At 41.2% G+C, this 22,630-nt stretch overlaps 1 protein-coding gene across 3 annotated transcripts in view; it reads right to left on the bottom strand.

Moving 5' to 3' along the window:
• The window catches only part of scaper (S-phase cyclin A-associated protein in the ER), a 64,566-nt gene that overhangs the window by 12,613 nt on the left and 29,323 nt on the right, over positions 1-22,630 (bottom strand). For 2 of the 3 annotated variants that reach the window (XM_030427064.1, XM_030427065.1), the window contains exons 21-26: positions 21,811-21,876; positions 20,967-21,093; positions 12,756-12,871; positions 3,870-3,993; positions 2,045-2,274; positions 273-428 (exon numbers count right to left, since the gene is read on the bottom strand). In XM_030427064.1, the coding sequence (XP_030282924.1) occupies positions 273-428; positions 2,045-2,274; positions 3,870-3,993; positions 12,756-12,871; positions 20,967-21,093; positions 21,811-21,876 (819 nt within the window). Of the gene's footprint in view, positions 1-272; positions 429-2,044; positions 2,275-3,869; positions 3,994-12,755; positions 12,872-15,997; positions 16,088-20,966; positions 21,094-21,810; positions 21,877-22,630 lie in introns of all 3 variants that reach the window. The other variant, XM_030427063.1, reaches the window with a different exon arrangement.

The following is a 22,630-nucleotide window of genomic DNA, read 5'->3' as shown; positions in this document are numbered from 1 at the left end:
AAGTAGATGCCTATCTCTATCTGCAGTAACGACAGCTTAGCCAGCTAGCTGGCTGGAGGAAACGACCTGCTGGATGATTGCGGAGGAGCCACAGTCTTTGTTTGAGTCACTGTGAGCCCCGTCTTTATGGATCCCTGTGACATTTAAGAACGGACAGTGACTCAGTCTCTGTCATTAGACGCCCAGAGAAAGGTGTGTGTAGGTTTCTCAGAGGGGGATCAAGAGATCACAGTGATGTTCAAGGTGTGTAATCGAGTAAGAGGCATTCTCACCGTCCAGTTACGACATAACACAGCTTGCACATGCTGTGTAGCAGAGCTGAGGCTTGCTGGAGGAAAGCGGACATCTTGGGGTGCTCGTCTACAGGACCTTGGATCGACAAGAAACACCCGTACAGTTTGTCGATCAACCCCATGTTTACCACGTAGCTGGAAGAACACACAAGAGGAGGAAAAAAACATGCCGTGGTTATTAGCGAATACATTTACTTTGAGAGACTTCCTTTGTAAAAGCTCATCTCACACAGGCAAACAAAGGCCTTTACTGTGCAAACTTCCACAGCACTGCAGCTGAAAGCGGATACCTCACCTAAGCCCTCCACCCCCTGCTATTACTGTGATATCTCCAATTTGTCTTTGCCAATGACAGGTCTCATGATCATGTTCCCTGTATTCTTTCAGCCACAAATCACTGCTAATAGTGTCATTAGAGGCCTGTTGTGCCAGCCCAGCTCTGGGCCCTTGACAGTCTGCCGACCTGGGGCCGTCTTCTCTCAATGCCTGGACCTTTGGGCTCTGCTTAGGCACCAACAGCTTACAGAAGTCTATAGAGCACTACAGCTGCCAGTCAAGGCTTTGGTCACTGAAGCCATGGTTCCTTGTCGTATCGGTCTTGACTCTGGGCTTCTGTCACATACCTTTTTTTGTTATAACTGTCACTCAGTGAGGTCCTCTCAAAACAGGTGATTATGACCGTTTTCAAGCTCCACTGCAGGTCATCTGACACTTGAACCAAGTCCCATTGTTTTGACTTGATCCTCTTCCACAGCTTTACTTGGGTTGAAAGGATCTTTCCTCACACTGACTGCTTTGTTCATTGCCTGCTCTGTTTGACAACCTGCTTGGTGGTCGAACTTGCCACTTGATGCGTCTCCTCTTGTGAGTATGGATTGAAAATATTTATGACAGTGATAGGGGGCTAAAAGCACCAAAATCCAAACTGAAAAACTGATAATGAGAGGAAAGGAAACAGTGATCTCCTTTCTATGTGATATATAGGTTTGCATAATGGGAGAGGGTAGCAAAAGCTGAAACTGTTTTGATCTTTTGTCCTTCCTCACTAGCATATACATTATACAAGGCAGTTGAGGTAAATCTTGAGCTCGTACTTGGGATTATCAGTCTGACGACACCATTTTTCTCAGGCCCTCCCCTGTCTCCAGGGTTACGACTGGGTCAGTGGATGAGAGTGGTGGGCCTGTGCAGCTGCTCTGTCCAGATGAATCATGGCTTGTGGGAGGGATGGTGGAAAGACTGCACTCTTCCACACGGCTTCAACAGGCCAGGCCTGCCTTTCCTCACATCCCACATTTCTCCAACACAGCACCGACTCCTCCAGCCCAGGCCCCAACGGCAAGCTCCAACGCCAGGTTCAAGGCTTTTCAAAGCTTTGGAAGTGCTCTTTGTTTATGCTACTTTATGCCCCCCGTTGGAAACTGATTTTACTTGAAATGCGGCTCTGTATGTGTGGAAAAGGTACAAGCTGGAAGGCTGCCAGAGTACGCCCTCATTCTCACACTACTCCCATTCTAACAAGACACCAGTTGGCCCATTTCCAATAGATCTGACATTTTGTCAGCCTATTCTTTACATAAGGCACGCTGCTGAGGAAATCAGAGGTTGACCAACTCTCAACCCAGTGAAGAGGGGTGGAGGAGGGATGTACTAAAGCAAGTAAAAAGGTCATGAGATGAGAAAGAGAGTGCCATGTAGGAGGAGGAGGAGAAGCGGTGTGAGAGGAGTGCAGAGCGTTGGAGGAAAAATACCTGATTAGGTCTTGTGTGCGAGTGTTGAAGGACTCGGTGGCAGAGCTCTTGACCTTGGCATCTGGGGAGGAAATCCATGTCTTTTCACCTTGTCCAGACTCAGAGATATTTGGCCAGAGGGACCCCAGGATGGTAGCAATGGTCTGCAGCAGGCCTGTCGTCAAACCCTCAAAGACTTGTTTGTTCACACTGCGCCCAAAAATGGATTTGTCCTCATCTGGGACATACAGCTGCAAGAATGGAAGAAGAAAACAAAGCAATTAATAAACCCATTTTCTTTAATAAAACCTGATGCTGGAGGGCTGCATTAGACAGCATTAAATGCCATTACACACAATCCAAACATCCAGTATGTTCATTAATGGCCATTCAATGAACGCGATGACTAACCCTAAATGCTTTGTTGATGTTTAGCAAAATGTTGAGTGAGTTTATCACCAGATTTACAAAGTAGTAGTGATTTGTAAGAGTCACAATAAAAAGGAATACAGCAGCTGTTTAAGGCACTTCCTCCCACACAAGTGATAAAAATCTGTGTGTAAACAATTAAAGATGTACAGTGAACGAGTAACAAGACAAGTTGGAAGCCCAAATAAAGAAGCTGTAGAAACAAGCCAGAAAGTGTAGTCAGATGAGCATTTTTTGTCATTTGCATTTCCAGACAAACCTAATAAAAAACTCACAAGTACAGGTCCACATCTAAAATATAGTGCTACTGTTTAATGGAGAACCTTGCTAAGGTAAAGTCCTCTCATTTGGTCTAATGGTTGGGGTGAACCCTGACAGCATAGGTAAATCCACCGACATTCTCCACAAATCTAATTAAAAGGGTACATGCTCATATGGCAGTACAACCCCCACTGCCTTACTCTGTTGCTCACACACACGCATACCAGAACATGGAGTGAATGCGCGGCAAGTTTAAGAGTAAAACTAAATGACAAAATTCAAAACTTTGTTGTCTGAATTGTAAATAAAACCGCAACATAATAACAGGTCGTGTTGGAGCATGAATAACTGTTTAGGCCAATTCGGAATCTGCGTTGAACACATAGGGAACAGTTAGTTTGTCTCCTACAGTGCTGCGGAATATGTCAGTCAGCAGGGCAGCTGCTGGGATATGTTTTATATAAACTGAAGCATACAGGCTAACCTCTCCCTGTGTGCCCTAAGGAAATATGACTGCTTTGGATTGGAACTCGGCACTGGAGAAGGAAGCCCCAGTAGAGTTCATGCATGTACCACAACCCTGTGCCTGCGCCTTGTCCTGTCTGTGTTGTGAGTGCAGGCGGCCCCAGCGAGCCGCCACTGTTAGATGTTTGGAGTGGGCTGATGTTTACAGTCCTTCTTACAGAGTGCTGAAGGATATGGGCTGACATGTCGCCGCAATGCAGCCTGCCTGCCTGCCTGCTTGACTGACTATGCTCTCACATTCCCTCAGTCAGGAGGCATCTGTGGAGAGGTTGGGCAATGGCCTGTTACTTACTGGCTTGTGTCTCGCCCTGTCTTTCATTAACACTGTGGCAGGAACTGACACCAGCAAAAATGGCAGGGTTTTTTCAGCGGTCAAAGCACCGTATATCAACAGATTAATGTAAAGAAAACAAGGAAGGTTTAATAAAAATGCATAATTCAAGTGTGGCTAAACTAGAAAAATTCAGAAATGTTAAGCATCTCCTACATTTACTGAACTTTATACTACTTTAAATGATGCTGTTGGTACAAACATATCACATAAATACTGAATCTTATTCCAGCATTTATTAGACTTATTGTGCAATCCAAACAAAGTGTTTAAGTCATGTGCTGGGATGCATAAACTTACTGTTAGCTGATGCAGAAGCAGGTCCATGAGGAGAGCAATCTTGTTGCTAAACAGCACATACGAGCAGTTGAGGGGACAGCAGGAACATGCCAGGTAGTAGGTGTTTGCAGCAGCACAGAGGGATCTAACATAGACAGATGAAAAAGATCATTAATCACAAGTTTGAGAAGAAAAAAAAAAAAAGCACACCTCGAGGCAGGCCGCTACTCCCCTTGCAATACGTTAAAGAAACACTACTGCTGGGATGTAAATGTCTGGCCCTGGGCACTGACAAGACTATCTGCAGTCATCAGGAAACCAAACACACTCCTCTATATTTGTGGTTCCTTAAGGGTGCAGTTTGTCTTCGCAAGTCAAAAGCATATCTCACTGACAGTGCGAGTAAGGAAGACGATTTGAGGAATAAAACACTCATATCAGCTACTTATGCGGAGACTCCCCTTTCTGCAGCCACCTTCGGAGAAGCTTGAGCGCAATCTCAGTCCCATCTTGGCTGAGATGGTGCAGCATTTCCGCTGGAGAGATAAAACTACTCCTCTCAGCAGCTCCTCGCGGCCGCCAGGCAGCCCCAGGCAGTGGCCAGTGCCGAGCCAGTCAGCATGCCTCTGTATTATGTCTGCTCTAAAACAAGCCCGGGAGAAGATTAATGCTTCAGATAACTGACCAATCGTTCTGCTGTGACTGCTACTCCCCCTCGCCTCCGTTTCATCAGTTAATATTTTCTGACAACTGTATATTTTAGCCATTGGCGGGATGGCGTGTCCTATCTGCTCACTGGAAGAAAGGAATCTGCTTCTCCAGTGCCTAAAGTAGGCCATGTTTATTTCAACTGGTAAACATTTTGATATCTACCGAAACCTACACATCTGCTGCGCGTTTTCGGGCAAACCACGCTGGCAAAGTGAAGGAAAATAGATTAGGCTGAGGCCGACCCAAGTCTGTCAATAACTTCCTGTATTCTTTGCACTGCATTTGCTCGTGGGCAGATCAGTCGTTTCGCTGCATCATTATTGACATTGTAAAGTAAAGCTGTCAGACACAGAATGCGGTGATAATGTGAGAAGCACTATATTGTGAGTGATAGGACAGTGTCCAAGTCTACATCAAAGCTTACTTCAGTCCACCCGAGAACAATAACAAAGCAGGGCCTTCTTACTCTGAATTGTTAATGTTCTATAAAGCAGTTATGTTGACAGTAATTTTATTAAAGCGGTGGAAAAAGTTAAGCCATAATGGTTAAGTGCAGTCTGTGTGGAGCAAGAGGTGAGGTAACATGAGATCGCAAACAGACTATGCAGCAACGGTGCATCAGGACTCCGATTCTCTTGCGAACGCGGGACAAAAATGTACGCCTATGCAAATACCAAAATGACAACTCAACTACTTTTCCTCGAATACTGTTGTATAATTACATGCTTCACACAGCTCATGAAATTTAAGCTGTGGTAGCTGCCATAAACATTCCTCCAAAGGACAGCAGTTATTTTAGTTGTCTTAAGTCACTCTGCTGGTATTTAAGAGCATGCCCCTGTTGAGTAAAGCAGTGCACAATAGAAGGGATATCACATGACCTATCTGAGATAAAATGACTAGGGAGGATTGACTTCATTACTGTCAAAGAGTGATTTCAGAACAGCCAGATAAAGTTCAGCTTGGTCAATGGGAGCATTCAGGTTACAGCCATGATGCTGAGATTTGGTGCTCTTTTCCTGCCAAATTGTTGTATGAATTTTACCTTTTTATAATAACTTCAGTCCTCCTTGGAATGCGTATAATGTTTGTTTTTTTAACCGTCCGGCAGTAAGCCAATTTGACCTTTGAATTTGCCTCTCCAGTCCGCTCATCTAAAACTTCTCAAAATCTTTACGAGAAATTAAAAGTTTCTGACTCATCCTGGCGTTCATGAGACCACTCTTAGTAATAGTAGTAGTTCTTAGTAGTTCAGCAAAACAATCCCCAAAGTCCTGTTGTATCAGTTTTGTTGGGACCACAAGGTTTGGATCTTCACCACTATACTAGTTCCAGTTGGGGACCTTTGTTGCATTTAATTCCCCTCTATACCCATGTTTCTGGTCTCCTGTCAATAAAAGCTAAAATGTCATCAGGATGTGCATATGTCATAGATTTTGTTTGTTGTCATTGAACACAGGCAGTTTCCACATGGCGGCTTGGCCATAAATATTAGTTCTAGTAAACTTAATTTGATACTGCTACCAGTTTTTTGTAGTTATGTAATGCCAAGCAACTTTTAAATGTTTGTCCATCTATGTCAGAGACCTTTGGACCCTTGAACAGCTTTACTAAATCAATGTTTGGCATTTAGTGCAATGATTTGTGTCCCCCTTGTGCTGCAGTATATCTAAACTTAAATGTATATATATTTTGCATGACATGTTCATGCTTTTTTTCCATTACTTGGCCTGTTAAGAAATATAATACTTTAATACTACAACACTGACACATCATATGTACAGAGAACACAGCGGTTTTCACTTAAGTTAACAAATATTACTTTAGAGTATAAACAGGGTAGAGCTTTTAAAGAAAACAGTTAGTTTTCTTTGCAAAAAATAATAAATACTTTAGAAGTACATTACACTCCAATGATATCACCAGTTTAAAAAAAAATTATAATTGAAGGTGTGGGTGTCTTTTCTCACCCCCAGTCTAACAAAAATATTTTAATCAAAATGACTTTAATTCTGTCAAGACAGATCGGACCCTCTGGTCCCCACAATCGCCTCACTCAAGTGCTCATGTAATGAGCATGCAATTGCTTTGTAACACAGCTAATCAGGCTTGTCTTTGGTCATCTTTGAACAAATGAGGAGGCTGTCAAAGGCATGTTTGAGTTATGCCCTTACACCAGCTCGCACAATGAACCATCACAGTGATCTGTCTTTGGTTTCCTCCCACCTAATTGAGCCTGATGAGCATGACACCTGATAGTCCGCCCTCTCTGGGAATCTCTCTATCTCAATACCCCTCAATGACAGCTCCAGCTAAAGATTTTAAGGAACAATTTGGTAAAGTGCCACGCCACCCTGTCTCAAGTTGCACAAAAACTTTGTGTGACTGATGTGTGCCAGTTGATCTGAGCAGGCAACATTCCTCCACCTACACCACTATGGGGTTAACATTTAACTGAGAGATTGTGCTTCACAGGTTCCCAAAATCACAACGCTAACTTTCTGTCACTCGATTTGGCTTTGAAAACATGGGCCATACGCTACTGTCACAAGTTTTAACTGGGGGTGATAGGTGTGACACTGATTTAAACAAACAAAAAAAATACTGAGTGATGTAATCTGCACACCTACACTAAACATCTTAACCTCACACAGCCAGGGAATACCATTGTACCTGTAAAGCTATTCAGATACATAAGAGAAATGAGGCCAAGAGGTAGAGGGATGGAGCACACCTGATCCCGTCTTGCCCCCCTGCAATCCTCTTGGGCTCTACCTGGGTGGCCATTAGGCCTTTTCACAGTAAGGTTAAGGGGCTTAAGGAGTGCAATCGACCTCTGAATTTTAACTCATTATATACAAAAATACAACTTAAATTTTTTTTTTTAAAGCCTAATCTAACAGGGCTCCAGGGTGCGACTATTTTGGTCAATCGCATTGATGTGCCCTGCAATTTACTTTTTAAAATTTTTTTTATTAAACAATTGCATTAAGTTGCCATTTCTTGTTGCGCATGCTGTAATTTTAATAAAGAAAACAAGCATTTGCATATGTCTTCCTGTTTACGATCATTTACACAGTGGGTAAGGAAATAAAATTAAAAAGGTTTTTACAGGTGCACCTACATTCTGTAAAAGGTGCACTTAAATGAAAAAGCACCAGCGCCACCAATGTGCAAAGTTACTTTATTTGTAGTCTTCTTAGGCTCAAGATCATTTGTGAAAGTCAGAATTTGTTCACAATAGGACTCAAAAGGCACCCAGGTTTCACTGCCTGGTAAACTCTGTGTTTATGGGTGTTACTTCTGATTTATGCTGCAGCTTCCCTAGCAGGGAGATATACGGTTATGGACTGCGTCTGTCTTTCAAACAAGTCCATTTATCATACTGAATAGCCAACTCTAAATCAGTTGACAACAGAACAACAAGCATCTAAAAGGCTCTTTATGCTTTTTGTCACTGCCTCGAGTTATCAACCCTGAGATCTGCGCTCCTCAACCTGAGTCTCACATTTCTCGCCCTCTCAGTGCGTCTCCTATGTGCCCAGTCAAGCCTGACTGGAGCGACGCTGCAGAAATCTGACCAACTTCCAGATCAGGTTGAGTCCCTGCCTCTTAAACAGGGTAAATTTGTGTTCAGGGGAAGAAAAAGAATCCTAAGCCAAAATAAAAGGTGAGGAGCAAAACCATTTCCTTGTGCTGTCAAACAATCCCTTCATTCACTGCTATCTAAATGACATTTAATTTGATTCTGCTGTTGATCTCTCCGATACCCTGAGTGCTTCCAAGACATCTACTCTGTCTGTCGTGCCACACTGGCCAGGTATGAAGGAGGGGGAGAAATCTGATGAGCCGTCACACACCATCATGCACAGAAGCAGGAGTGCACACACATACACACACACACACGCACACACACAAATGGTGGAAAACATCCTGAAATTAAACCACAGGTAGTGGCTCTGATTTCACAGGATACACCAGGTCATGTGAGACAGAGGTGGAAATACAAATTGGGTTAACACGCAGCGTCCAAGGACTCCTACACCCTTCTCCGAGATCACCTGTTATACTTCCATTCACAGCTCTGCTTTCTTTTTAAAATCATTCATACATACATTTGATTTTTTACTTCCAAAATAACCGTATAAAAGCGGCTCCATTGCTTGACCAAAAATGTGATTTTCTTAGACATCAATGACAGTTAATGTGAATATCTTTTGGTGTTCATTTCTCACCTTAGGAACTTGTGATGGACATTTTCACCATGGACATAGCCAACATATAGATCAAACCATCAGTTTAGACCCCTACTTTAAAGCTACTACAAGGAAGTTTCATTTTTTGTTGATTCTGGCAGCCTCTGTGGATAAAAAGATGATGATGGAAAAAGTGACCTTGTTTTAGTGCCTTACCGTACCACCAGACTACAGAGCAGCTCCTTTCCTCAGGTTGTAAGACTACTCAATTCATCTAGGCACTCCACCATTAAAAATAGTTTGAATGTATCCAACCCAGATAACTCAGAATCCGAATGGGTGACAGGCCTTTAAACTAACTTTATTAAATCATACAAAAATATCCAATCTTCTCGCTTTGCTCATGCAAGTCAAAGAATAGAATAAGATAAAATAAAATGAATGTATAATAAAATTAATCTTTGTCTACAATAAACTACATGCAAAAATTTAGGATGTTGTTTGTGAGAATACCATCTCTCCAGCTGAAGCTAATGACAGTGGCTGCACAAACTCTGATCTAGACATCCCAGTGACCACAGGGTTACACCAGGACATTAGCGGAGCCTCGCAGAGGAATTAGCTCATTAATGTAATGGTAACAATATGGAATCAGCCTCCCTAGGGAGAGATATGGCAGGAGCATCTCCGCAGCTGCCTTTTTTGTAAATCGCTCTGCTTATCTGGTAGGAGGAGCTGATCAATACAGCAGCATCACTGTAAACAGATAATGTAGCGCACTCTGGGGCTAGCGTTCGTATAGCAGCCCATTAGGCCACACAGCCATCCAGATGACGGATAGTGATAAGTAGACAGCCGGGCTGCGTCCTTGTGTTGCATCTCATCACCAGCTCCCGACTACACTGAGCTGACTGAGCGGTATCACAAGGTTAGAGTGTGACCGCTATGCACACTGTATTTTACATGGTTTACTAAACAGGAAAAAAAGGAGTCATTTGTTTGAGTAAAATTGCGACTAATCAAACATGTCTTGTTTTAATCACACACAGCTGTACGCTGTATGCTCTCCCCTGTTAAAGCTCTCAAGATTCCAGCAGTATGAACCGAGGTATCAAGCTCAATACCTAAAACAGGCAACTAAAATAAAAGTCTCATTAGGCCTTGGACATACTGTATTCTTTCTGTATGACCAGGGCTGCTTGATTGTAGCAAAAACACTAATCATGATTATTTTGGTTAATAATAACAGACCACAATTATTCACCATGATTTCTCATCGACTTTAAAAACATGCATTTATTGAATGTTTTAACAACAAGAACAACAAAATGTTTGTTTGAAATCATGGATTCAGTATAGATGATTCAATATAAAGCCTTATTAGTGTATTATATGTATAATGCCCTTTTTATTTGGTATATGAAATGTAGGAATGTATCGCCGAAATGCAACTGTCTCATCCTGTTTTGACACTCCAGGCTTTGGTACCTCACAGAAGGAGGCATATAGATATTCAAGCAGCGGCCGGTTTGACTGGGTTACACGAATTAATGCGCACTTGACGGAACAGTCTGACCTAAAAACCTGATTTATGAAATTGTGCTTAAAACTCTAGAAGAGTGTCATTAAACAGAAATTATGTATTTTTTCATGTTGCACAACTGGAGAAATTTGTTATGATGCAGACATCATATTTTTGTGTGCAATGTCATTGGGCAGTAAAATAGAGATAGCATCTGGTGATGGAGGAGACTGAAACCTGTCGCCAAAAAATAAATTGAAAACATCGCGCAGCTCTTTAATTTCTGTCGAGCGGGACTCAAAAGTCGGGCCTCAACATGCTGCATCCTGGCTGAGAGAGAAAGAGTTTGAGTTCTTAGGGAGGGGCATAAACGCACTCTGTCCTTAACTGCAGTAAAGGAAAGCGCTGCACTGGATTTATAACACAGGGAAACATGAGAGCATCACTGTGAGACAGAATGCTGCATAATAATCATTTTATCTCAATTATCTTGTTTACATAATTGTTGGAAGACAAAATTGTAATTGAAAAAATAATTCAGTGAATTGAACAGCCCTGTGTGATTGCTTGTTTCACAGAGAAACCTGTTTAGCTATGTGAGAAAGGTTTAGTAATTAAAGAAAAGCTAATTCAAGACCATTCTTCCATAATTATTCATAACCCACTCCTTAGTTTGATTGTGCTGGTGTGAAGAAAAACACAAAGGTCTAATCTTAACCTCACGTTCCGTCACCACGGCATGTCAAGAAGATGTCTTAAAAGCCAAGGAGTTATTGTGTGTACTTAAGCTAACACCCCGTCATGCACGGATGTGCAAACAAACTCTGCAAACAAAGGCTTTGTACAAGAGGACAGTCTCTCCATTTAAGATAATAACGTTTCTTCCAATTCTGAAGTCTGCTTAAAAATTCCCTCAGATTACAATGATTGAGGAAGAGAGTACAAAAAAAATCAATATACATGTGATGCCCTTTAAAAGCCTTATAAATATAAGAAGCATTTGTCCATTAGCAGAGATTCAGAGACCAGTAAATGCTAATGAATGGGAGTGCAAGGCCATTCGAGTCCATTACAGAGTCCCACTAGTGAGTACAGCAGCCTCTCTGAGGTTATCTACTGGCAGGCCATGCAAACGTCAGACCCACAACTCAAAAATACTCTGCACTCTAAATGATAGATGGGACACATGTGCTTTTTGTGTTTCGAAAGAAAAGCATGAACGCAAATTGATGACGGAAATGGAAACGCTTTCCATTTCTGGAAGAGCAGCACTGTTACTCATTAATACATTTTCAGGATATTTATCGGGATGAAACATTTATAAACAGTGATGAAGTAGGTTAGTCTAGATTAGCTCACTCACTTCATGCAATTGCAAAAACAATTGCAGAGACGAAATAAAGAAGTGGGTTGTCAGGAGGGTCAGAGAAAGGATACAGTCAAAGAGGAGACAGTGGGAAGAAAGACTGTAACAGCTGCTTAGCACAGCACAGAGTAGACAGACATGAAACAGTATAGATAAACTTACACGCAACTCTAAAGTGTTCATCTCCTTTAAGTTTTGTGCTTTGATGTAGGTGATATGTATATCGGCGCATTGTAGTATGTGTGTGATGTTGTGTGGTATGTATGTTGTTTTATGATACTGACCAGCATCCCTATCAAATTAAATTCAAATAAATAAAACATTAGAATCAATTCTTATTCTTAAAATGCTCTCTCTATTACTCATTCCTTTTTGGGTTGGGGTTAGTAAATACATCAAGTAAGCCAGTCCATATGCTAGTTGCCGTTCCTTGTGCCATTTTAGGCCAGGTTAACAAAATATGCATTTTGTCAGTGGGGTCTTTATGCAAGCACTGTTTATCATAGATCATTCACTTCATTAGCTCACAGGACTGGAATAGGTGTGGAATGATTTTCAACGAACAATGATGTTTCCTAACAATAAACTTAAATTTAGACTTTTGTATAGACTTTATTTAGACTTTTCCATTTATTTTAGTGTTATTTCTCATTGTTAATTCTCTCCTAAGTCCTGATAAGTAGAGCCTTAAGAAAACGTTTTATGTTTGTCAGTGTTGTCTACAAAAAGGTGTGCCAAGAGAGATGCCTTCTTCTACTGCATACCAAATCTCCTAAATATTGAATCTCTCCAACCTGACCCTTACACTTAAGTAAAAAAGTTCTCTCTCGCTCATGGCCAAAGTCATTACTGATCTCAACAACAACTGGTCAGCATTTCAGAAATCGAACTGTTCCGATCATAGGTTAAAGAGACAGCTCACCCTACTGGCTCCAAACAGAAACCTGATTAAGTCATGATAGTGTACAGAAAGGCATAGCAACTATTTCTTTAGTTTTGAATTGTGTGTGAAACCACCGAAAAATACTTGCCTCCACGTTCCACTTTCACGTATTCAAGTATATCTTTATGTTATTTAAATGTAAACAATTGAATTTGGTAACAGTACTCACTTGAGAGGAATACGAGGAACTGCAGTGGGTGTGGAAGCAGCAGTGACGACCTGCAGGATTTGTTCCAGAGCCGACAGGCCGCCGCCCACTTGGAAGGCCACTTGGTCTGCATTGTTCTGTTGAGGTGAGGACAGAAAGGGAGACGGAGTGAAACAGAGGTACAGTCAGGGGACAACAAGCTACAGGCTGGACAGGGGGATTACATGGCTCTCACCACAGAGGGAATCTCTCTTTCTCCTACAGAGGCGAGGGATTGAAATGTGAAACAAAGTGATCCCCAAAGTATTCCTGTTCAATCTCAAAAGTGCACAACCCGACTCCGCCCCACAGCAGTCAAGTTTCAGTGGAAGGCAAACGCTCTGCAGACTCCAGTTAACAACAGGGTGGTCTTAGCGGATGACCACAGACTGAAGTGAAACGGAGAAAATGCCACTCGGCCAATAAAGAACGGGCCAGAAAGGGAAATTTAAAATCCAGACAACAATTCTACTAGAATGGGATACAGATAAAAACTCTCGATCCTTATCATAATTAGACACAAGTGATAATGCATTGGATCTACTGAGGTAAGAAAGGTGCGCTCACATTTCTTCACCCATTGTGTCATCATGTACAGGGATTAAAGAGAAATATAATCCTGTTCAGTGACTTTTCTTCAACCTTTAACACCATTCAGCCGCGCATGCTTGCAGAAGAGCTCCTTTCGCACGTGTAGTTACTTCAGATCTGAAAATTTACGCTGATGGCAGACTTTTTTAAAAAATTGATTTAAGTGTGTTTGATAAAATGGTCTCATCTCAAAGTGGTTGGCTCTTTTTGAAATTTGTTTTCCCCCCCTTCATATTGGTTTATTTATTCAACTTTAGACGAAAGATCATAGTGCAGACAGTATGTGGGAAAAATAGTTTTTAAAATAAACAAATGAGGGGCGCAGCAGTGGACGTTTTCATGTTTTTTTTACTAGAAAATGGGAGGTTCAAGACACTCTATACCCACTCTGAAGGGTAAAAATCTCACGCTAGCTGTAATTACAGGACATTAATTGGTGGAAAGTGGCCAAGTTAAAATTGGGATAACTGCTGCTGATAGTAAACTGTAGTTCATTGTCTATTTCTAGGGGACAACAATATTTCTCTGAATGTTAAATGAACGTCCGTCATTAATGGCACTTTAACATCATAAAAACCCAACTTGAAGCTCATCAGCAAACAGCAACTAACTCCAATTTCAGAACGTTGATGATTGAGGTTGATGTCATTTGCCTTTCCTGACAACATTTGTATTTCAAAAAAGGTGACACCAGTCAAATTTATACTCAAAGCTAATAGGGGCAGAGTAACCGCTAACTCCTGCTAATTGTAGTTATAGCTCAGTTTAGGCATGAGCTAGCAGTTTGGACTCGGAGCTCGAAGCCCAGGGGAAGTGTCGCTAGTGCCAGGGGCAGCTGGTTAAAATGCCAACTTCTGTATAATTCTTTGCAACACAATACAAAGACATCATCATTTTAAAATTTCCATTTCTTCAGTCTGTTGATAATTTTTTGTTAAAATCATTTTCATCATCTTCATTTTCACCTAAAGTTACCTATGGCCCCTTTAAATTCATACTCACTTGAGTAAAACTACCAATAACCTTCAACTTTCATAAAAATAAACTTTTTTATGTCCATATAAGAACATTGTTTTGCAGTTGCTTTATCACTCTTATGACCAAGCTAAACTTTACATTACAATGGTGGAATGAAGAAGAAAAAAAGGGTAGTGCCATGGCCCTTTAAAATAACTTATCTTCAGACTACCGTGTTCATAATTATTATTTTGAATACTATGCTATAAACAGGACTAGATAATGGATTAAAGGACTTTGCCAATTTTTTTTTCAGCTTTAAGTTTAGTCCATTTGTTTCTGTTATTAAGTTATTTTCTTTTTTCTCTCAATTCACCAAGAACATAGTACATTAGATTCATGAACACATGTAAATAGTTAGGTCCTGCCCTCCTGATGACAGAGTAACTGGCAGTAGGTCAGATGCTGTAGCTACATTGTCTTATAAATCAACAAGTACAAAGCCAGGAGCAAGCGCTGACGATCAGGCATGTTTGTGCCTGGGTCGACAGGGAGGAAAGGAGCTGAAGGGGGAGCCGCTGACAGAGGGCCTTCTTCTTCACACAACTGCAGGAGGCCGTGTTACACAGCGGGTCACTCCTCCACCTAATGAGGTTACAGGCTCCTCAGTGCTGTGACAGCACTAAAATCCAGCCACTTCACAGAGCTTTTGTTCTGCAGATGGGAAGTTGCCAACAAGCCTGAACACATTGAGAAAAAAAGCGCTTTACCAAATTACAGATAAGCTCTTCATCTGTCATTCATGCCCGGTGCTGAGGTAACTGCTCCTCGATTCCGGTTGTTAGACACACACATGACATGCGCTGAACAATCATTTAGGACAAAAACATTAACAAAAACACCAAAGACCCTTTAACATGATGAGAAATGTTTCAAAGACAGTCTCAAGGGTCTATGCAGTGTTTGTGAAAATACCTCATTCAGACTTCCTTTCAGTATGTTGCCAGAAGTTTCCATATCTAATCAACTGGGTCTCAGTCACTGAGCTTGGCTTAACCCCTCTCTTAACCCTCCCATCAACACACCTACCTAAAAGCTCCGAAGCTAAATGAGAGAAGGCAGCTCTTTCATAGCAGCTTATCAAACGGTATTAAAGGGGGTAACTAGGACCTGCCTAGTCCTGGCTGTCTCCTGTGAAAACCAGACAAGAAGTTCTTGGCTAGTCAGTGCCTTGTCTGCTTTGCTGACAGATTTATCTGTCGAGATGGAACAATACAAGTGAAGAGGATTAAGTTCAAACTACCTGACAAGGTGTCTTTAGGTGGTCTGTGCATGCGATGGGCCACAGAAAACAAAAGAAGGCACTGGAGTCCACATTACAACACAGACATAATGCCTGAAGAAAGGCTTGTTTTGCATGATAAGAGCTCCAAGTCTTTGAATGTTGATCTTCCTGCAAAGCAGTTGAATCTAACATGGGAAATATCATCTAGGGATTATACAGCCTTTAGCAGATACAGCGACAGTGTATGCACACAGTTCGCTGAATTTGCATACAGGATTAGAACAATATTTTCATCCAGTGCTCGAAGGGATACTCTGACACTTTTTTATTTTATTTGCAAAGTTAGATCAGAAGATTAGTTATCAGCTCCTCCCTATTCCCTGAGGCTTACTTTGCTCAAACGTTGCAAGGTTTGCACACATTTCACAGTTAAGACGAAAACCCAAGAGTCTCCTGCATGCATAGGTGGCTGGCTTGCTACCTGCAAACATAAAATGTGTAAGAAATACAAAATTGTAGATGTTAGAGAGCATATTATCCACATTAATGACACAACTCTAGGGACTGAACGGTTGATTTCAGACTAGAACTAAGGTCTAGACTGAAATATAACTAAATAAAGTATTGTATGGATTGCAGTGACATTTTGTACAGATATTTACATTGTTATCTTTTCTTCCAGTTTCACCTCGAGGGCGAGATTTGTGGTTATGAGTGACATAACTCTATATATAATATTTGAATGTACAGTTATGACATTTGGTAGACATTCATGTCAACCTCAGGATGGATTGTAACAACTTTGATGTCTGTGAGTTTTTTGGGTTTATGAATAAATACCTGCAAAATTAATGACATTGCTATCGGCCTCAGCTGTACTGAACATTCTAACACACCAAGCTCAGATGGTAAACATTGTAATCATTGCACCTGCTATACATCAGCTTGTTGGCATTGTAATTGTGATCATATTAGCATTCAACTCAAAGCCCTGCTGTGCCTTCAGCCTCACACAGATGCTAATGTGGCTGTAAACTAGTTTTATTATTAGTGGGTCACTGCTTTTATTTTACATGTCAAAAGGAGTACTGCCTTTGAAAACAGGTGAATAACGTCTTCCGTGGTCTGAGAAGAATTTACTCAGCATACTCTGTTTATATTGGCCAATTGTTACCCTTGCTATAATTCTTTGTGCCAAGATATACCAATCATATTCCACATTTTCTGCATCTATTTACTTAAATAAATCATAGAAATTAAACTAATTTTGTTCTGGATACAAACAGTCATATTTACTTATTTAATTGTAGGAGTGTTCCCTCTAAGGTTAAATCTGTCTGTGCCTGGTCAAACTACAGCAGAAGCTACAACAAAACATGGTAACAAGATGAGCAACTCATTTCCAGTCAAAAAAAAAAAAAAAAAATAGAAAAGAAAGAAACAAAAAGTGCAACCACCAAAGACAGAGCATCAAGACACAAGTGAGACGGATGGCTCCTGAATAATACAACAGGGGGAATTTTATCCAATTATTGTCCAGGGTGGTCATTGTTACCACAGCTGATGGGAAGCCTGAAGCATCTGGCAATTCCTGTGACACTGTCCTCGGACCAGCAGACCAGCAGACCAGCCAGATTGTACTTTGTAGTCTCCTCCCACCAGACACTTTAATTAAGGCAGAGAGGAGGGCACAGCCTCAGTTGGCCTGCCTCACCAACAGATGGACAACAACTGGCAGAGTTCATTAATGACTGGCTCCAACTTTGATCTGCACCTTCGAGTCATGAGTTCACTCCTTTACATCTAAAACCTAACAGTGACAGAGCAGAGTATGACAAATGACCCTCTCCTTGCATGAATTTCTTCATTATACAGCCTTAACAGGAAAGCTTGAGAGTGGTAAACAAAGCTCTGTGGGCCAAGTCGACTGTAAACCACAACAAGGCTGCTGAAATAAACATTTTAAGGTCGAGTATAAACTTGTGTGTTTACAAGACATAATGGCATATGATTTAAAAGACTAAGTGAGTGCAGGATGAAAATGGAAAAGTACAATTCTGCTAACTGTGTTTATTCCATTAAATGAACCAAGATTAATCAAAAAGGCCAGTGTGGTGCAAAATCCAACCTGCCACAGAAACCACAAACCGGCTCTAGCTGTAACTAGATCACGAAGAAACTTACAGTCATTTCACTCTCTATTGGTCTTGTGGTGAAGAAACAATAAAGATGCTGTTTGGGAAAGAAGGAGAAAAAACAATAACCTAAGCAATTTCCATTTTCCGTGAATGTTCAAGTCATTTTCTTCAATTAATCATCTGATTATTCCGCAAATGGCAGCCTCCAAGAGGAAGACGATGTATTCAAGGTGGCTTGACCTAACAAGAAATGTAATAAGTTCAAGGTTGAGACTAACAAATAAATAATAGAACATTTCATGATAAAATAATTAATGAATAATCTCATCTAAAAATGAGTAACAAATGCCCACAGCATCTTCATAACTTATCAAAACAATGCAGAACCCATCACAACCATACCCTTACACCTGCCATATATGACTGTTTGCATGCTTTACAAATGAAACTGGGTTGACTTAATTCAAAGAAAATGTAAGGGCTTATTAATGAAAACATGGCCCAGAACAGAAATCCTCCGCCGCGGGTGATTTAAACCACCCAGAAGATAACGGTGTACCCATCTACAGAGCATCGGTGATATTGGTGAGGTGAGATGTCCACACAGAGCCTAAAGAATACCAAAAGACAACACTAATACCCACCCCAGCCACAGTCTGTTTGCCCTGCTGCCGTCTGGCAAAGGAAACACAAGTATCCACTGCTGTACCACCAGACTACAGAGCAGCTTTTTTCCTCAGGCTGAGACACAACTTAATTCATCCTCCAAGCTCCTCTATATGAAGTAATTTGTTTCTTTCTTCAGATTTCAACTCACATTTTGTTCTACAACTCTGGTGTTGTAAAATGAACATTTTATCAACCTTTGATTACTGAGGCCAAATTAATGTATGAAATGTTTAAAAGCAAATTGACAAGCCTCAACTTAAAAATGTTTGGTATTAGTAATTTTGAAAACCGTTATTATTAGCATTTTATTACTTTCATTATTTATCATAAACAGATGACAACATCAGTTTTTGTAACTCTTTACGTTGCAAAACCAAGAAGTATAGTACAACACAGGAACATTTTATGAGCAAGTAGTGCTTCGACCACTGTTGAATTAAAGATGGAAAATGTATCAACTGAGCAGCTGCTCACTTTTGCCTGTCTCTGACACTGTTGATCTGGGCTGTATCTGTCAGTCTGCTGGAGGCCCAGGCAAGAAACTTTATTATCCTGCCACTCTTCCCTTCACCTTCCCCCTCAATGTCCCCAGATACAACTCCCACCAGCCCCACTGGTCGCCCCAACCAGCCTTTGGTTCTCAGAGCCCCATGCTGACAGTTCCTGACTTGTCATACATGTTGTCCTTAGACAGGCTTCAACTGAAAGCAGCGGTAAACACTTTGGGCAATATACAGTATAAATACAAGTGCTCAGTAATAAGGCAAGTGTGCAGAAAAAAGAAAAGAGCAGCACATTGGGAAAATTGGTATTCTCAATCATGGAAAGTCAAGAAAAGGAAAAAAAAAAAATCAGGTTTGACACAAAATAAACCATTAGAGGGCACAGAGGGAGAAACACACTGGGGTCAGAGACTAGACGTAGCCTAGAAAGCAGGGGAGGAGTGAGGGGGGTTGTTCCCAAACAGCAGTGTAGGAGGGGGAGTGTCGGGTGTTGTCTAAGGAATTAGCAGAGAAAGTGGAGACTGAATCAGATATGGGGGAGAAAAACAAATCTCTAGGTGAGTCAATGACATGAGAGATGCTTGTTAGGTCAAATAATCTAAACGGTCTCGACTTGATGTGACTCAGGGGCCAGACAGCCATGCTGACGGAGACTCTATTTATTTGACTTTGTCCAGGGATTATAGAGGGAAGTGCTCCCCTGGCTGCCTTATTGGCCAATCACATTGTTCCACTCAGCTTTGGGTGGATGTTTCTGTAAGAAGCTGGTGAAGCAGAACTTGACAAAACAGTTTAAAAATGTGCTTTTAAACTGAGCTTAAAGACAAAGAGCACCCAGACAGAGCCTTGATCTGTGTCCTTGCCAGCGACAACACTGTTGAATGGAGGACTCCTGTGGCCCACTGACCTCTGACCTCCCACTGGGACTATGCGGCGCTAAGGGGAGGAGCCCTCATGTAGTGACAGCTTGTGAGCTACTCACATCACCCTGGTCTCCTCCTCTCTCCTTACAGGACGCTGTGCCACCCACCACAGCCACCTCTTTCTTTGCCTCTCTGGGGAAATTCAATAATAGCCTCTCCAGCCGTCCCCCCTCGTCACTGATGGGACACCATAATCTCTCAATCCTCACGCCCAGAGGCATGCACAGTGGGATGTTATGATGGCTCGAACCACAACTTGGCAGGAAATTTATGCCTCATTACAGGAAGTGGGCTGTATATTCTCCTCATCATAAACACTGTGGCAGGTGTTTTAATTCCTCCTCTAAGTCTCAAATTGATATGAGTTTTTACTGTATAGAAAAAAAAAAAAAAAAAAAAAAAATTCATGCAACAAAACCTCTGGGACAGATGTTTCAAATCAACTATAGTTCTAAATGTGTGCCATTATACAGTATCTGACAATTATATTTATACTGCTGTAAAGAAGGGTAAGAGAAAAGCTAAATCTCTGAAGTGAAGTGAAGTGAAATTCGGTTGCCTTTGTTCAATAAAGCCTTGTGCATCACTGGCATTTCATCTGGAAATCCAATTTACTATTGTCTAAACGAGTGATAGCTGAGTTGATTAAGCCGCACAGGCACGAGACAATGCTTGCTCTCGTGCTAGGAAGCCCCTCTATTGGTACCATGTGCACAATGAAAACACAGTTAATCTGGTCTTCATTAGCCAATAACCAAAGGCAAGTTGGTTTTGAGTAAGTGATACTCTACATTGGGAGGGTGAGACACAGGGAGAGACAGCCAAAGATAACTCATCACTGGAGAGACATGCCAAAGGGCTGGCATGACCTGTGCACTGCTGCAGACTGTTCGAGTCAGCAGACAAGCATACAAAGCAGCACACTCCCTGCAGATGCACCGAAGAAGATGGCCCCAATATTTGCAAACTCAAGCCACGGTAAGGGGCTATGTTAAAGAAACGTAACAGTATAGGTGCAATCATTATACAACCAGTATTTTACAATAATAACAACCTTTCCATCATGAAAAGATACAGGTCAATCACGCTGCCTACTATATCTACATACATCTGCATTGTTGCTCTACCTGTTTCTCCAAGATGCGAGAGATCTCTCCCAGAGTTCTGTCCAGTCCAGACACTTTGTTGTTGGCCCACTGGCCGCCATCTTGGCCCTGCAGCTGCTTCAACAGGTCCTTCACCAGGCGCTGCAACCTGAACATACAGGAACAGAACGTTCGTTGAAGTAGCACGGAACCGTCAGTTAAGAACAGATTACCAACTTCCATCTACCACAGATGAGCTGAAAATATTGGTCAGTGAATGATTATAGCAGAAACTAAAATTAATTTTGATTATCATTTTAGTCAGTTTTCAAGCAAAAATGACAAAGACTGGTTTGAGTTTCTCAGATGTTAAGATGAGCTGCTTTTCTCATTTTTTTTTTCATGATAGCAGATTTAATATGCTTGGATTAGGACTGACAAAACAATCTGATTAGTGCTGGAAAATAACCACAACACTTTTACGTAAAGTCTGCTTTCCAATCTTTAGGTTTTGCACCGTTATCAGGCAACACAAGCAGCTTAACGATGTCTCCTTAGCCTCTGCTAAGTTATTTCCCCCCAATTTCATGGCATCAATTAATGAATCTGGAATAAATTACTGATTATGTTATAATTGTTAGTTGCAAATTCAATACATCATGCATTTTTACAACTTCAGATTTTTAACTGATTTTCTAATCTTCTAGACAAAATGTTTAAACAATCAATTGAGACAATAAGTTCCAAATTAATAATTAATGTAAAGATTAAAAATTGCAGACTTACTGTATACCACCACTTTATAATAGCTAGAAATAAAACATTACAAGTGAAAAAAAAAACAATTTAAAGTCCTCAAACTACAACAAAAAAGAAAAACACTCACTTGGCCTTGTATGGAGAGTCAGGGACCTGTGTCTTTGCCTCCATTGATGTCTCATATTCCTTTGCCCTGCAGAGGGATAAGAAGTAGGAAAAAGTATTTGAATCCCAGAAAAAAAAGTGTTTGGCCTGTCAGTAAAGAACACAACGGGTGAAAGTGTGAAGAGAGGGGAGAAAGTTCAAGCAGAGTTTGTTTATTTGGCCTGTCAGCCATTCACCAAGTAACTTGGCTTAAAATAATCAGACACTGGCTCTGTGGGGACGAGTGTTTTGCTGCCATCGGTTATTATAAGGAAGACTTAATTCTGCCTTCCTTTGAGTCATCTTTAACAAGGGAGGCTCAAGTTCTTGACTCCACTCATTTTAAAATAAACAGTTGATGGGTGTACTGGGCAGCACAGCCAGTGTTTTGATTATGTGACCACCTGAAGGTCATGGTCATTAGGGAACTGGTGGCATTACTGAAACAGCCAGATCAGAAAAACACAAACTGTACGTTTATATGTACGTGTGTCTGTGTTTGTGTTTCTCTCTCTCTCTCTTTCTATCCGTCAATCAGGCATTCCCAGACATGATAAGTAACTATTGATTAGAGTCAGATAGAGCGCCTTCCGGTTACCCATCTCTACACTGATAGGATCAAACACTTCCAGGAAGACGACAGGTGGATTTGTCCCGTGGACTGACCGAAGACTCATCCTCATTTCACAATCTTGTGTATTCAAGGGCAGTCATCAAAAACCAACTGATAACTCCTCTCACAGCTACACAAGGACACTGAGATACCTAAAACCTTCCAAATGATCACACAGAGCAGAAAGTTT

The sequence above is a fragment of the Sparus aurata genome, chromosome 8 (genome assembly GCF_900880675.1).
Source record: "Sparus aurata chromosome 8, fSpaAur1.1, whole genome shotgun sequence".
Taxonomy (NCBI): Eukaryota; Metazoa; Chordata; class Actinopteri; order Spariformes; family Sparidae; genus Sparus; species Sparus aurata.
This window is presented reverse-complemented; position numbering and strand designations above follow the sequence as displayed.